Raw genomic sequence first — 14,815 nt, 5'->3', positions numbered from 1 at the left:
CCTCATCTCACTGGCCACGTGTCAAGATATTAATAGGTGCTTACGATAAGCCTCTGCACTCCCATGGCGTAGGTTATCTCTGCCATACTTCACATTCTGGTTTGGAGAAGAAAAATCATGGCGAACTCCTCCATTTTGCTTCCTTCCTCCATTATTTCTCCTGTCTTTCTCTCTCCTACAAGAACCCCAACTTTAACCATTGTTAGGGTTTTCTCCACAACGAAAAAAAACCCAATCAAAGAAGAATTATTAAAGAGAGGAACACCAAAAACCTTAATTACAGTTTCTTCACAAAATCAAAGAACAACAGCGACAATAGCAGAAGATGAAGAAGAACAAGAATCGCGAATTTCGATAGATTCAGCTTCGGATGTTGTGAGGAATTTCTATAAAGGGATTAACGGTCACGATCTCACCTCGGTTGAAAATCTCATCGCTGAGAACTGCGTGTACGAGGACCTCGTCTTCCCTCGACCCTTCGTTGGACGTAAGGTTACATTTCTCTCTCTATCTCACACACACACAGTAATAGCTTAGAGGATTCAACCGATTCCTAACTCTGCTCCTCAATAGGAAGGATGAGTTTATTGACTCAACAACTTCACCTGATAGGCTGATACACAACAGCTGACTCAATTCAACAACTTCTTCTTTCTTGATAGAACCCAATCGAGTCAACTCAGGCAGATTCGATAGGATCCTACTAAATGGCATGAGTTTTTTTTTCCAACAAAGATTCGATAGGTTCCTACTGAGTCAATTCAGGCAGATTCGGTACGAATCCTGCCAAGTCACACTCAAAATTTCGATAGCTTCCTATCGAACAAAATTTTTGAAATGTACGGGTGTGAAGAGGTTTATTTGGTAGGGTCACTTTGGTCATTTGAACATTTAAAAAGAAAATTAATTAATTAAAGCTTGGCTTTTAAGAGCATCTCCAACAATGCTCTCTTTTGTCAAAAGTGACAAATGCTAGCCTAAAATTTGTTGATCTACATTTGCTAAAACCTACTAAATTCTATTCACATCTTGGCATCCAAAAAACATGATCTGATATCACAGGCATCTAGAGAATGAAATTCTAAGATTTTTGAATTTTTTTTTTCAAAAAAAACATATTATTTTTCACCGTTAAAATTTAATTTTAAGTTTTGAGAATTCGGTAGCCGTCCATTTTCAACACCTTGGATCAAGCTCAAAAATTTCTTCTTTTTAAAATATAAAATTCCGGATATGAGTTTTTCCATGAAACCTAGAAAGATGTTGTACTGGATTGCCAATAAGGTAATACATGTGGGCCCAATGACCCTTAGTTAAGATTTGAAAGCTTACTAAACTAGTAAGAAAAGTATTTTTCATTTTTTAACATTAAAATAACTAGTCTTAGAGGCTTTTTACATGTAGAGGGGGACCCCCTCTTTATTTTAACATTTAGTTTTAAAGTCTCTTGGTAACGGTTTTTTCACCTTTCACTCTTTAGAGTAAAGAGCCAACACACTTTAAAGAGTCTGTTGGAGATGCTCTTATGGAAAACTTACTACAATTTAATGATTGACAGTAAGGAAAATTTTCTTTGGACGCACCTTTTTTAGTTATTGCACCACTTAAAAGAGCTTGTTTTAGAAAATGGTTGGGATCCATTGACTCCTAAGAATGACTCATGAAAAAACACATGATCCCAACTCTTTAAACAAAAAATCCAATGGTTGAGATTTATGAGTTTCTTGATAGCACAAATTTTAGAGATACTTATCCCAAGGATAAATCTCAACCATTGGATTTTGCATTTAAAGGGTTGGGATCATGTGTTTTTTTGATGATTCTTCTTAGGATTCAATATATCCTGATCCTTTAGAAAAATGGTCAAAGATCAAATTCATATTCCTTTCCATGCCTTACTCATGAAAAGCACCAAATCTCTCCATCAAAACAAACTTGAGGAGTTTTGCAGAAGTAGAAACTCATTGGCCTTCGTTGGGACTCTTGTGGCCATTTTTTTATAGTATCCCTCAAATTTTCTCCATTTGTGATAATCACGAAAGGCTTTGCGTGGGATGTGAATTTACGTGTAAAAATGGAGATGTATGCCATATCATATTTGATAATGTCTTCAATTAAAAATGATAATTTGCATAAAATGGACATTATATCACTTAAGCCCCCACCTACGCTTTATGGGGGTTCACAACTTAGAGGTGGACCCTACCGAGGCCTTAAGAGGGTCCCTCCTGGCTTTCGGGAGATTCTCTTGATGCTATTCTTATTAAGGTGAAACGATATGAGTTAGTTGAAATAGATGTTAAGGTTTGTGGGTGTGTAGTTCGTCTTACACATAAGCTTTATTGTCCTCATGAGATCTTATTGTATGAGCTTAAATGTCGTTCAGTCCCTCCTAAGTGTATCTACCTACATTGGAAGAAATTATCCAATGTTTCCACTGTGGTCTTACTCTATGGGATTGACTGCTTTCTTGATATGTTGAAGTTTATGAAAACACATGATGATGAAGGTGACAGCAAAAAAATCAGTCATCTGAGTAAATTGAAGGAACTAGCTGAACCATAATGAATCTCATTGAAAGAGTCGTAAATGACGAAGGGTAATAAGCTTGCAAAATGTGAATCATGAACAAAGTGAGATCCATTAGAATTCAAATATGTAATCCTTAGAAGACAAGCTATCACATAATCAGGCTTTTAGTTAAAATAGAGTATTCAAAAGTTTCCCATCCATCAGAAGCTTATTGTTCGTCACACGAGGTCGATGCAGGCAACAAGCACTTGTCATGTTTTCTTGTTGCGATATCACTTTATATTATGGATGCAAAGGATGTTCTTGGTGATGGATATTGTGGGTATAAATCTGTGGCCAACCTTCTTGGGATGACTAGTGATAATCTTGGTCCTGAGTTAGATGTGCATTGATAAAAGAGTTTACCTTCCTTCGGTTGCGAATAACAAATTATATAATGATACTTTTAGGGTTGATGAGCTCGTGCAATCTATGAATCATTTTGAGATATGTCTTGTTCAACCATTGGATTACTTTGCCAATTAGTATTACTTTATGTTTCAATAGGACAGTGTATTGCATTTGTTCTCTAAAATCGACATCGTTGTCCGGACTGATCCCTAAGTTGATATTCATTGGATATGTTGACGGTCACTTTGTTCAGCTTTTTTTACGTCTAAAAGTTTAATACCCATCACTTAGGTATGAAAATAATATTGTCATTGTGTTGTTATACCTTAGGAGATACTCTACAATGCACAAATTCCACAGTTTAGAGACATTATTAGACTAAGTGTTATTGTAATGTTTAGAAAAAAAAAAAAATGTTGACTAAGTCAACTAAGGTTGACTCAAGTCAAGTCAACTATGGTTGACTCAAGTCAAGTCAAGTCAATTATTGTTGACTAGTCAAACAACTTTGACTAAGTCAAATTAACTAAGATATTTGTAAGAAATTCTAAAAGAATTAGAATTTTGTAATATCTAGATATTTAAAATATCTAGATATTTTTTTAAAAAAAATATCAAATAAAGATATTAGCTGATTTTTTTAGTTGTTGTTTCATTTTCTTTACACAAAGAAAGAAGAGAAAAGTAAGAAGAAAAAGAAGGAAGAGAAGAAAGAAGAGAAGAGAAAGAAAGAAGGAAAGGAAAAGAAATAAGGTAGGCCCTTACAACTATTTATAATGGTTTTAGTAAAATATATGTATGTATATATATATGTATATTGCTGATTTTATAGTTATAAAAAAAAAATTCAATTTGTTTTGTTTTTAAAAATAATTTTGACTTAGAAATTTTAAAGTTAAAATTGTTTTGTAAATTTTTAACAACATGCATATTATTTATACATATTTATATTATGTTTTTATGATTTTAAAGCATGCTAGTATTTGGTATTTTGTTTAAAAGGAATTCTTACATGTTTGTAATTGATTTATACATGTTTTATACGTAATATACATGCTAAAAACAAAATACAGCAACTATGAAAGTTGCTGTTATTTTTGTATTAAATTGACACCATGATTGTTGGATAGAATATAAAAAAAAATGGTTGCTTTATACGTACGTTATACGTGTTTATACGTACGTTATACGTATTTATACGTATTAAATATAAAATACAGCAACTATAAAAGTTGCTGTTTTTATATAATATATTACTATGTTTACTTTAGTTTCATGCTCAAAAAATAATTTGTTAATTTATACGTATTTTATAAGTACTTAATACGTATTTTATACGTATTTTGTACTTGTCAAAAAGAAAATACAGCAACTATATAAGTTGCTGTTTTTTTTTACACAATACATATTTTGTTCACATTTTTATAAACATACATGATTTTTGAATAAGTTAAACTGGTGGACAGTTTACTTTAATTATTTTAGTGATGGATTTCCAAGAAATGTTTCTAATTAAAAGTTGGATAGAAAAGTAATTTATTAAAATGAATATGAGAACGAGTTCTCAATTGAATGTCGTGCTTTTAAAATACCCAGTTAGTGAGATGCTTCGGCGTATGCCGTATAAGACACGAAAAGGAGAGAAAATATGAAGTGATGCTTCAGTCATAGACTGTGTAAGACACGAATGAGTGAAATGCTTCGACTAAGGGTCGTGTAAGACACGAAAGAAAGAAAAAGAAAAGAGAGATAAGACTGTACATTTAAGAGTGGACTGGGTATTTAAAACACGTGTATGTTTTATTTTTCATTACGTTTTGAAAAGAAAATAAATACTTATATGTAGTATTTTAGTGATTTATTAAAGAGATTGTGAAAACCTATAAAGAATAACATGTTGTGATATTTCCGGAATGACGTGTTATTCTAGGATAACAGTTGCGTTGTTTGAGTTCTTATGTATTATGGGATGCATAAGAACACAACATCACAACAGGAATCCGGGAGTTTCTTTTCTATCTTTAATAGAGAACAAGATGTAGATAGTTGTATAATTGATAGAGAATATCGAGGATCACATGCACGCCAGATTGGCATAGATGAAGATGGCTAGTTAATGATCATTAATAGTCTAGAGTAGTCAAGAAAGAATGACCTACTTGATTTGGCCCGTTTCTTAAGGCCTTGGTCAACGGCCAACCTGAGCCGGAAAACAGTTACCCAAATTGTGGCAGAGGCTGGCCATAGAATCAGGAACTAACGGTGGGGTTCCACACTGGTGAAGTATTGGAATAATCGTATTTTGACTGAGATGTTCACATCAGTCGTGACCCTCAACTCTCTATTATAGTACTCTATTATTTGATGTTATATTATGAACAATTGTTTTCTTCAGATTTTTAAGTGTTTTAATTTCCTACTAAGTTTTATGACATCGGAGTTCAATTATTTTTAATTGTGTTGAATATCAAATATGCATGATTTATGAATTCTTAGAATGTTTAAACTGCATATAGGATGCTGTTATTTAGAATTGTAAGATTCCCCTATTGGGTAACTCCCCTGTTACTCACCCCTACGACATCACAAATTTCAGGCGCACCTGGTTTAGGTGATCCTTCCGAGGAGGCTCAGTGCCAGGGCCTTATAGATGATCAGTCCAAGCTTCCAGGAGTGGAGCATGGGTATTACTAGTAATAAGTCTTAAACTAGAGCTAGGTTTAAGTCTTTAGCTATCGTTTTTGGTTATGTAATTATGAACACTATAGTATGTCATTACTGTTTTATGTATATATGTCAAGTGTTTCTGATGTTTGAGGATACGTGTCTGTTCTGTTGAGCAATAATCAGGTATGACATATAGTTATATTATTTGCCGTTTACGTTTATGAATTGATTATCATGATAAGGGTTTTATATCATGCCTCGGGATTCAACTTGGGAATCATAAGGATTCGGGTTGAGTTTTTGGGGTGTGACAGTTATCCCATGGGAAGGTCTATTTCGATACTCCCAACGACTGAAACCTCCAAGCCATCTTTTTGTTTAGAGAACTGAATCGACATTTTTTTATGTTTACGAACCATCCTTTTTATGGAACAATTAATGAAATTGTAAACAACTGAACATAGATAAATACAAAATAGAGTGATTTACTAGCACACTTAACTGTTAGTGTTTTGAAAGGGTTAAGCCTCGAGGCGTGAGACTTAAGCCTCAAGGTGAAGCTTAGCTATCATTCCTCAAGGCTTTAGCCTTTTCAAAAAAATTTGAGGCTTAAGCCTCGATCTTGACTCGAAAAAATTAAATCGTACCTCCAATGTTTTAATTCTTTATTTTGCTTTTCTTCCTTTGTTTTACTTATTTACCCTTCCTCGTGTTATTTATTCATTAAAACTTCTTTAAGTTGGGGTATTAAAGTCAAGAAACAAAAGATTTAGAAAAATCTCAAAAAATTTCTCTTAAATTCTATTTTCTCCTTACACAAAAAATTCTTCATTATGCTTTCAATATTCATTCGAGTTTGATTCTCTCACTTCTTATGAGTTTCTCACGAATATTTATGTCAAATAAAATCATTAAACCAAAACTTTACCTGGTATATAAGGTATGTGGTTATTATATAAACTTTCTTTAAGTTTTTACAAAACAAAATTGAATCTCATTTTTTTACTCTGTTCTATGTTTGTTCTTCCTATTATTGATGGGGGATGCTAGTAATAGCTAAAGGAAGTGGTAAACAAGTGGGTAGAAGTGAGGTAATAAAAGAGACCCCGGTTGAAAGCATGAGTTGAAGTAGATGGATCAAATACCTGTTTGGGGCAGTTGTATATTTATGTAGAATGTGTGTATTGTTCTAATGTTAGAACAATAGTAAAGATGGATGAAGAGACTGAAAGACCAACTTGCGTGCAGTAGAAAAAATGTTGCTCCATGTTCGCATGCTTCCGAAGATGTTCAAAATGAGATGAAAGCTTTCATCTATTGAAGGGACGAGAAAAATAAGAAGATTAGCCAAAACCATTTTGAAAGTTTGGAAAATAAAAGAGCATATTATGGTGATCCCATAAAAATGTTTCTTCATTATAATTTTTGTTTTATTTCTTATGATTTTTTATATACTTTTAGATTATTTTTTTTAATTGTTGAGGCTTACGCCTCATTGCATGGTTCTGGTCATCTCACCAACCCCTTGTTAAAGTTCGTTTAGTTGTCCCCAATCTTCCAACAAGGCTTTGTCGTTGCTGTAGAGAGTGTAATTGGAATTCAGTTTTGTTTGTGTAGGTGTCCTTACCTTGATGCACCAATTCCTATTTGTAAGAAATGGTAAAACTCAGTTGTCTTAGAATTTTCACCCGCACTATTGCCTACATCTCACATATGGATCATCTTGTTTAAATGATTTTCTACAATTATCATTGTTTTTATGGTTTTTAATTTTATTTTTGCTGAATTTCAATTTGTAGGCAATCCTAGAATTCTTCAACAAGTTCACCGATTCTATCAGCAAAGATTTGCAATTTGTTATTGATGACATATCTGACGAAGATTCTTTGGCCATTGGCGTTACGTGGCATTTGGGTACTGTGAAGAATATATTCTCTTGTTTTCCTTTTTACTTATTTTTTCCTTTTTTGTTTCTTTAATAAGGAAGAATATTAATTTTCTTTTTCACTCCAATGTTGCAACTGAAACCAACAGAATGGCAGGGAAAGCCTTTTCCATTTAGCAGGGGATGCAGCTTTTATCGGTTGGAGATTTTTAATGGGAAGAAACAAATAATGTAAGTTCAATCAAATATGGCTAATATAATATAGGAATGACATGTATTAACTATTTTTGTCTGTCAACCTTTTCAATTTACCATTACCATGAACCAAAGATTAATTCAATGAAGGAATTGATCAAAACTCCACCTGTCCTTAGAGCCACGGTTTAAAGTTTCATACCATTTGGAATATTCGTTCGGTATATTCTAGTTTTGGCTGGATTGGAACAAAACATTGACCCTGAAACATCGAATGTTTCGGTCAAGACTATCTCGATTTTTCTCCAAATGAGACATTGCCCTGAGATGAGATTTTAAACCTTGCTTCAAAGACCTTTTTTTTTTTTTTTCTTGCCATTTTACCTTCTGCTTAGCTTATAATTCTTAAAATTCTGCCATCTTTTGGTATGGAGAAGAAAAGTTATCTGGTAATTTTTATCTTGTCTGGTGAAACGAGATAACGGAGTGTTCTGATGCAGGGAAATTCATATTATGTATAATAATGGTAGGCCAAATTTACCATATGAACATCGATCATCTTTGAAATCCATGTTATTAGAGGGAAGCCTAAGAAAAATCTCCTGCAAGAAATTTTCGAGGAAAGCATGAAAGCTTAAAAGAAATTTTTTATTTAGTAGATCATAACAATGTGTAAATCTTGTAACTATTATTTATAGGGAAAAAACGATTAAAGCTAACTTAAGGGCTGGGAAACAAGAAACCATTCTCTGTTATTCATCTAAAGTAACCTTAATACAAGACTAAAATATTCTCATATTGTGTTCTTATCTGTATAACCAATCTTGAAATGATGTCGAAGATGCAAAATAGTGACAACTTTTAAAATTGACAACAAAAAAAAAAAACAAATTAGCTCTTGTAGATCTTGTTTATAGTTTTCTAACGAATTTGATGGATCCTCAACTAAATAGTTAACTAAAAACTTCCAATGTGTTGGGTAGTTGATTGTGTCATTGTCCTTATGGGATTTGAAGATTTCAAGCGCATTTTATCTATGTTCATTCGTTGTGGCTTCTGTTCGCTCTTAATGTTTAACTATCTGACTCAATATTTTACTCTTTTTGTTGGGAGAAGAATTCTCCTTCATTTTTAATTTTTGAGCTTTTGTTAATAGGTCCATGATGCTTTCTTTTTTGAGGGTGTTTTTTGATCTTTTAGTAGTTGTTTATAAGGGCGGTGTACATCTTTGATCTCATCCATAAATAAATTTCAAAGAAAGCTTATGAAAACAATCTTCTCTATGTTTATGGGAGTGGGTTAATGTCAACTCTTGATCATTCCCTTCAAAAGAAAAAAAATCCCTAATCAATCCATTCGAACTTCCTGCAGTAGCTCTAACCGTGTCTGATCTGACCCTGAATAATTCTTTTGTTATAAGAGCAGATCCCATTGTTTACCACTCCAAGTGGTTCATTGAACACCATCGAAGTCAAACTTGTGAACAAGATCTTCAAAATGATAGGAGTGAATTTTTATTTTGCTAACTCAGAAATATCTTTTTGCATTGGTCTCTTGCATCATAATGATTGGTCTGTAATGCAACTATAAAATCTAGGGGTCTGTTTAGATTGACTTCTCCAAGTGCTTCTGGCTCTGACGGGGAGCCAAAAGCACTTACTCTATTGTTTGGACACCCGATGCCCTAGAAAAACAAATTTTTTGAAAAGTCAAATTAGTATTTTTCAGAGAAGTACTGAGAGTGGTACTTCTTAATTTTGTTTTTGCGCAGAGCTCTTTTTTCCGTCAATTATTTGTTGCGGTTCCAATAATACCCCTCATCAAATAACTATTTTCCTTGATATATCCCAACATCAAAACAGAAACCCATTCTTCGTTTGGGAACCCTCAACAGAGAACAAACCACTCTCCTACGGAAACCATGTCCTCCCTCAGGCGACTGCAGTGGCGAACTCTCCGATGATTGCAGCGGCAATTTGCTCCTCTCCTCATAAGTCGATCGGCTTACCACCCATACGATTTTCTCTTCTCTCTTCCTATGAAAATGGGGTTTTTAATCCTATGATTTTCTCTGCTCTCCTCATATGAAAATGGGGTTTTTAATTTGTTTCAGTTATGGTCGATGTTGATGTTTAACAAGATTCTTGTAAAATATGAATTGGGTTAATAGACCTAGGTTTCTCCCATTTTAATCTTGTATTAGATTATGAAATGAATTTTGATTCCATCATTTTGTTGTTTCCTAAAATTTGGTTTTGGATTTCTTTTGATTTTCAAACTTTTTATTAGTTTTTCTGAAATGGTTTTAGGATTTTTCTAAAATTTTGTCATTTCCTCAATGAGTTTCTGGATTTTTCTGAAATGGGTTTTATCTATGATGAAATTTTACTACTGTATGATTCTATAGATCTTGTTTCTTATGATGCTGAAAGTGGAAAACTTGACTCTTTTACTAATGTTGTAGCATTGCCTGTTGTATATGCTTGAATTATCTTTGTTCTAAAATCTTTGTTAACTGTTTCAACATTGTTTGTTACATATGCTTTGTAGGTTCTTTATTGTATCATCTTGTGCCCATGTACAGTCTAAAGAATTTTGGATTAAAAAACTCATATGCACACACCCCTATAATCGATAATCAATAGTGTCCATGTGTCTGTTTATTCCAACATTGTTTATTTTTGCATAATTTGTTGAGTTATAATGTTAAAAATAATAACTGATATTTATAAGGGCATTCTGGTCATTTTAATAGAATCTAAAATAGTTCCCAAACATAAAATTCTGTCAGGAGTACTTCTGACAATACTTCTCAGAACCTGCATCCAAACGCATAACATTTATCCAGCTACTTCAGACAGCACTTCAGGCAGCATTTATGTTCTAAGTACTTCTGACTCTTGCATCCACACGGGCCCTAGATTTCATTTGTTTGTCAAAACATACCTTAATCCAACTCTTACAACGACTTCAGTAACCCTATAGGGGAACTTCTAATGCCATTTTGATACACAAAACAATGAAATCTTAGATATAGAAATAAAACTTGTAATTCGTGAGGATCTAGTCTATGATAGTGCAAATAACCTCACAATTGTAATCTGATGGTAAAGAGTATTTCTAAAAGTTGAAAGCAAAATCTTCATGTTATCGTCATTTGTTCAGCTTTCATGGTCAAAACTCATAATGCCAATCTTGTTTAATTTATTCGGGGCTGGCTACATGAATCCTGTTCCACCATTCTATTCTATCTGAGGCTATGTCCTATGTTAATGCCTAGTAGTTTAAATGCTTTCTTACTTCATTAATAAATATCTTCTCATATGGCTAAACAATCTCAAACTGCCATTTAAAAAAACAGATTTATTCAAGGGCTCCTAGATTCTCTTTCATGTAATTATTTCTGATTCTTTTCTTCAGTCTTGGCACCAATCGATCCCAAAACATAGGCCTAGGTTTTGTCTAAGAGAGCTATTTTTGCCAATATATTTTTGGAAAAATGGTTAAGAAAGTAAAACAACATTAGCTCCACCCTTTGTGGTCCAATACATCCCTATCAAATCAAAACCTTAGGACAAAATCCATATGTTTAGCTTCCTATTGGAGTTTCCCCATAACTTTTAGCAGCTAATTTATGGACCCAACCCAATCCTGCCATATTGAAGATTTAGCTTGCATTTATTTTCTAATACAGCTGATTACAAGACCATTTTATGCTTTGTAATCTTAACGAAATAATTTTCATTTTCCTTTTAAAGAGAAATTTGTCATCATCTTCAAAGCCTTGTCCTGAAAATTTGGTTTCGGCTGAATCTTGTTCCTCTCTACAATTCTGTCTAGAGCCATGTCTTGAATCAATAAAGGTTGTAGCTACGTCCATACTCATAACACGAGTTTTTTGTGACAAATTAAGAATCATGAATTACTTCGTTATGTTGCATTAGTTACTTAATGCTGCTGTAATGGTAGTTTTGATGAATAAATGGTAATAACATACTAATCTTAATTATCAAAAGCAGTTATGGGCGAGACAGCGTGGAACCTTTTATCAAGCCTGGGGAGACGGCTCTGGTATGTCCATCAATACTTAGTTTCATGAAATTTATACGACATATACACATACATGTGCATGAATAGCTATTGCTGTGGAGTGATTTACCCGTTAACAATGACACCTCGAGATCTCTGATGATTTGCATCCAATCTTGACCGTCTTCTTTGCCACCGAGCACCAGTGTAGTATCTGCCAATGGTTACATAAGAGTATCAGTTAAAAGCAATAGCTAAGTTGGTAAAGTTTGTGGAGTTTTGATACCATGACGTGGGATAAAAAACTATTGAACTCTTCTTTCACGCTGACCACTAACACTCGCCTGCCTAGGCAAAACAAAAAAAAAAAATCCCCTAAGCTAGCACCCATAAAGTCTTAAAGGCATTTTAGAAACACCCCCCTGTTAAATTGGTGGTATTAGGTTTACCCCCTTGACAGTAAGTCAAAGTTGCGTTTTCTTGATGATTTAATGGTGAAATTTTGATTTTTTTTCTTGTAAAAAATAAAAATACTCTTCAAATACCTAAATTGCTATATCAATGAAGGAGACAACACAATTTCCTTCCTACTCTGCTGGTACCAGCTGTGTTATGGTTTGCCTTCCTGTTCTTACAATTACCTCTATATTGTAGCATACAATAGGGCTTGTTTAATGGTGTCAGCAAATCTATTGTTTCCTAATTGTCCTCAGTAGTTGTTTACAATTATGATTAGTCTCACATAAAATCCTAAACCCAAATGATAGAAATCTAGCAAAAAGAAAGAAAGCGAGAGAGCTTCTATTGGCACCCCAACTTTTACTTATTCCCAACCATTCACATATTTTCTTTATTTTTAATTGGGGTGTAATAAGTAAAATTTGGTGTGCCAATAGCAGCTCTCAAGCTAAAAACAAAAGGGAGATTTGAAATATCAGTTCCCATCAAAACTTCCAAACTTTCATTTGGCAAAAGCAACCTAAAAAACTTACCCTTTATTTTAAAGGCAGATGTTCTAGTTAAAGCAATAAAAGAAACTTAAATAAATATTTGGTGTTTATTTTGTAAATTTTTGTTGTTTAACAGTGATTAGCGCACACAATTGAATGCTTCAGTTTTCTAACCTTTTTTTTCTTAATATTTCTTCTATTAATTTTATTTATAAATTTTTTATACTTCAATTCATTTTATGCATGAACATACAGGTTGCTATCAAAGGAGTGACTTGGTTGCTACAACGGTTTCCAAAGCTCGCCGAGCAGTTCAGATAAAATGGCTACAATTCAGCCAATACATTGTAAACTGTAATTAGCAACTTTTTTCAGAAAAAAAAAATATGTCATCTCAAGTTGTGTAATTATATGGTAGATTACGGTCTCTATACGAATCATATTTCTCTTTGTAATGGTAGTTGAGCTATAACTTCATCCACTCTTTAGAAAAAGTCATTAAAATTGCAAGTACAATGGTTTGTGATCTCTGCTAGAAGTCATCTGGGGTCTAAAGATGTGTAAGGTCTTGAAGTATTTCGCCGATACATTCTTGTTTTGGTAGAGATTGGAATGAAGCAAAGACTTCAAAAACCATGAATGTATTAGATTGTTTTGGAATAGTAGTTTGAGACTGATTCAGTTTTTCTCGACTGGGACATTGCCTCGAGATGAGATTTTAAACGTCACGTATAGTATGTATAAAAAAAAATTAGAGTAATTTAGAAACACCCACCCTGTAAAATTGGTGAAATTAGGTTTACCCCTGTGACTGTAAGTTAATGTTGTTTTTTCATGTTTTAACAGTGAAAATTTGATATTTTTCAAATTTTGATTTAGTAATTTAAGTATCTAAAGAGCATTTTGAAAGATAAAAAATCAAGATTTCACTTGTAAATTGTAAGAAATCGCAATGTTGACTTAAGATTAAGGGGGATAAGCCTAATCTTGCATTTTGCAAGGGGGTAAATCTAATATCATCAATTTTATAAGAGGTGTTTCTAAAATACCCTAAATTTTAACCTGACAGACAAATGGGTTCTTGGCTTAGATGAATATTCTTCAGAGTATTTTGTTGTTTGTAACTCAAACTTACAGAGAAAAAAAAGAGTTAAACTTACATTTTTAATGCAATAAAAATAGTTTAAGAGGAAATTACAAAAACAGTATTGTATTTTGTTGAATTACTGAATCAGTCATGTTTTTTAATATTTATAAAAATGGTTTTATACCCGATTCAATAACATTTATTTTATTTTATTTTACAAAAATGGTTAATCTGGTCTGCGGTAGCTGTACTGACAATTTGAGTTGAATGTAGGTTCACAAGAAGACTAAATAATCAAATAGCAAATGTGAAACTATAATGTATATAAACTTGTTTGGTAAAAACATATAATTATGAAATATATTATATGATCATTATCATAAATGTTCAATAATTTTTGCAAATACTTAGATTGGTTTTTTGATAAACACTCAATAGTATGTGGTTTAAAAACTTGCTTGAGTTATTTTGATCTCGGAATCATGCAATATGAACAATATGAATCATTGATCAATACTCGTTCTATATTTGAGATGACTCATTTGATATTTTTTTAAATATCTGTCAAGTTTATGCAAACTTAGACAAATCCATTTATTTTTTATATAAAATATTTAACTTTTAATGATTTTAATTTAGAGTTATGATAATTTGACTACCCCATGTGGTGCACTCAATCGACTCCTTGATGTGACAAGTTCGAGAATCTTAGATCTATACGTCTTGGGATACATGATCCCCTCAGGATACACCTTTTTTATGGGGAAGTGTAGTTTTGTATCCCAATACGTACAAATCTGTGCTTTCTGAACTTCTTACGTCAGGAGAGTTGCCATGTGGGGTAGTCAGATTGACTTTCTGACGTGACAAGTTCAAGAATCGTAGATCTATACATCTTGGGATACATGATCCCCTCAGGATACACTTTTTTATGGGAAAGTGTAGTTTTGTATCCAAATACATACAAATCTATGCTTTCTTAACTTCTCATGTCAGGAGAGTTGCCACATGGGGAAGTTAGATTATCACGATTCTCTAATTTATATAAATTTTTGTGATTGAGCACATGGATGAAGTTAG

At 33.0% G+C, this 14,815-nt stretch overlaps 1 protein-coding gene across 1 annotated transcript; it reads left to right on the top strand.

Moving 5' to 3' along the window:
- Positions 1-13,129, top strand: LOC147404344 (Nuclear transport factor 2 (NTF2) family protein). Its single transcript, XM_086440264.1, has 5 exons — positions 1-492; positions 7,389-7,503; positions 7,624-7,705; positions 11,689-11,740; positions 12,904-13,129. Exons 1-5 carry the CDS (start codon positions 118-120, stop codon positions 12,967-12,969), a joined length of 690 nt encoding a protein of 229 aa, XP_086296390.1. The 5' UTR covers positions 1-117; the 3' UTR covers positions 12,970-13,129.
- Positions 13,130-14,815: the final 1,686 nt, after the last annotated feature.

Source organism: Akebia trifoliata, chromosome 4 (genome assembly GCF_017979445.1).
Source record: "Akebia trifoliata isolate Shusen 1 chromosome 4, ASM1797944v1, whole genome shotgun sequence".
Classification (NCBI taxonomy): domain Eukaryota; kingdom Viridiplantae; phylum Streptophyta; class Magnoliopsida; order Ranunculales; family Lardizabalaceae; genus Akebia; species Akebia trifoliata.
Note: the sequence above shows the minus strand (reverse complement) of the source record. Positions and strands in the feature narration are given on the sequence as shown.

Bases quoted from the DNA above. Each gene is read 5' to 3' on its own strand.
- LOC147404344 (XM_086440264.1), top strand. From the start codon at position 118: ATGGCGAACTCCTCCATTTTGCTTCCTTCCTCCATTATTTCTCCTGTC. The intron at 493-7,388 runs GTTACATTTCTC...TTCAATTTGTAG, and splicing joins GACCCTTCGTTGGACGTAAG to GCAATCCTAGAATTCTTCAA. The intron at 7,706-11,688 runs GTAAGTTCAATC...TATCAAAAGCAG, and splicing joins AATGGGAAGAAACAAATAAT to TTATGGGCGAGACAGCGTGG.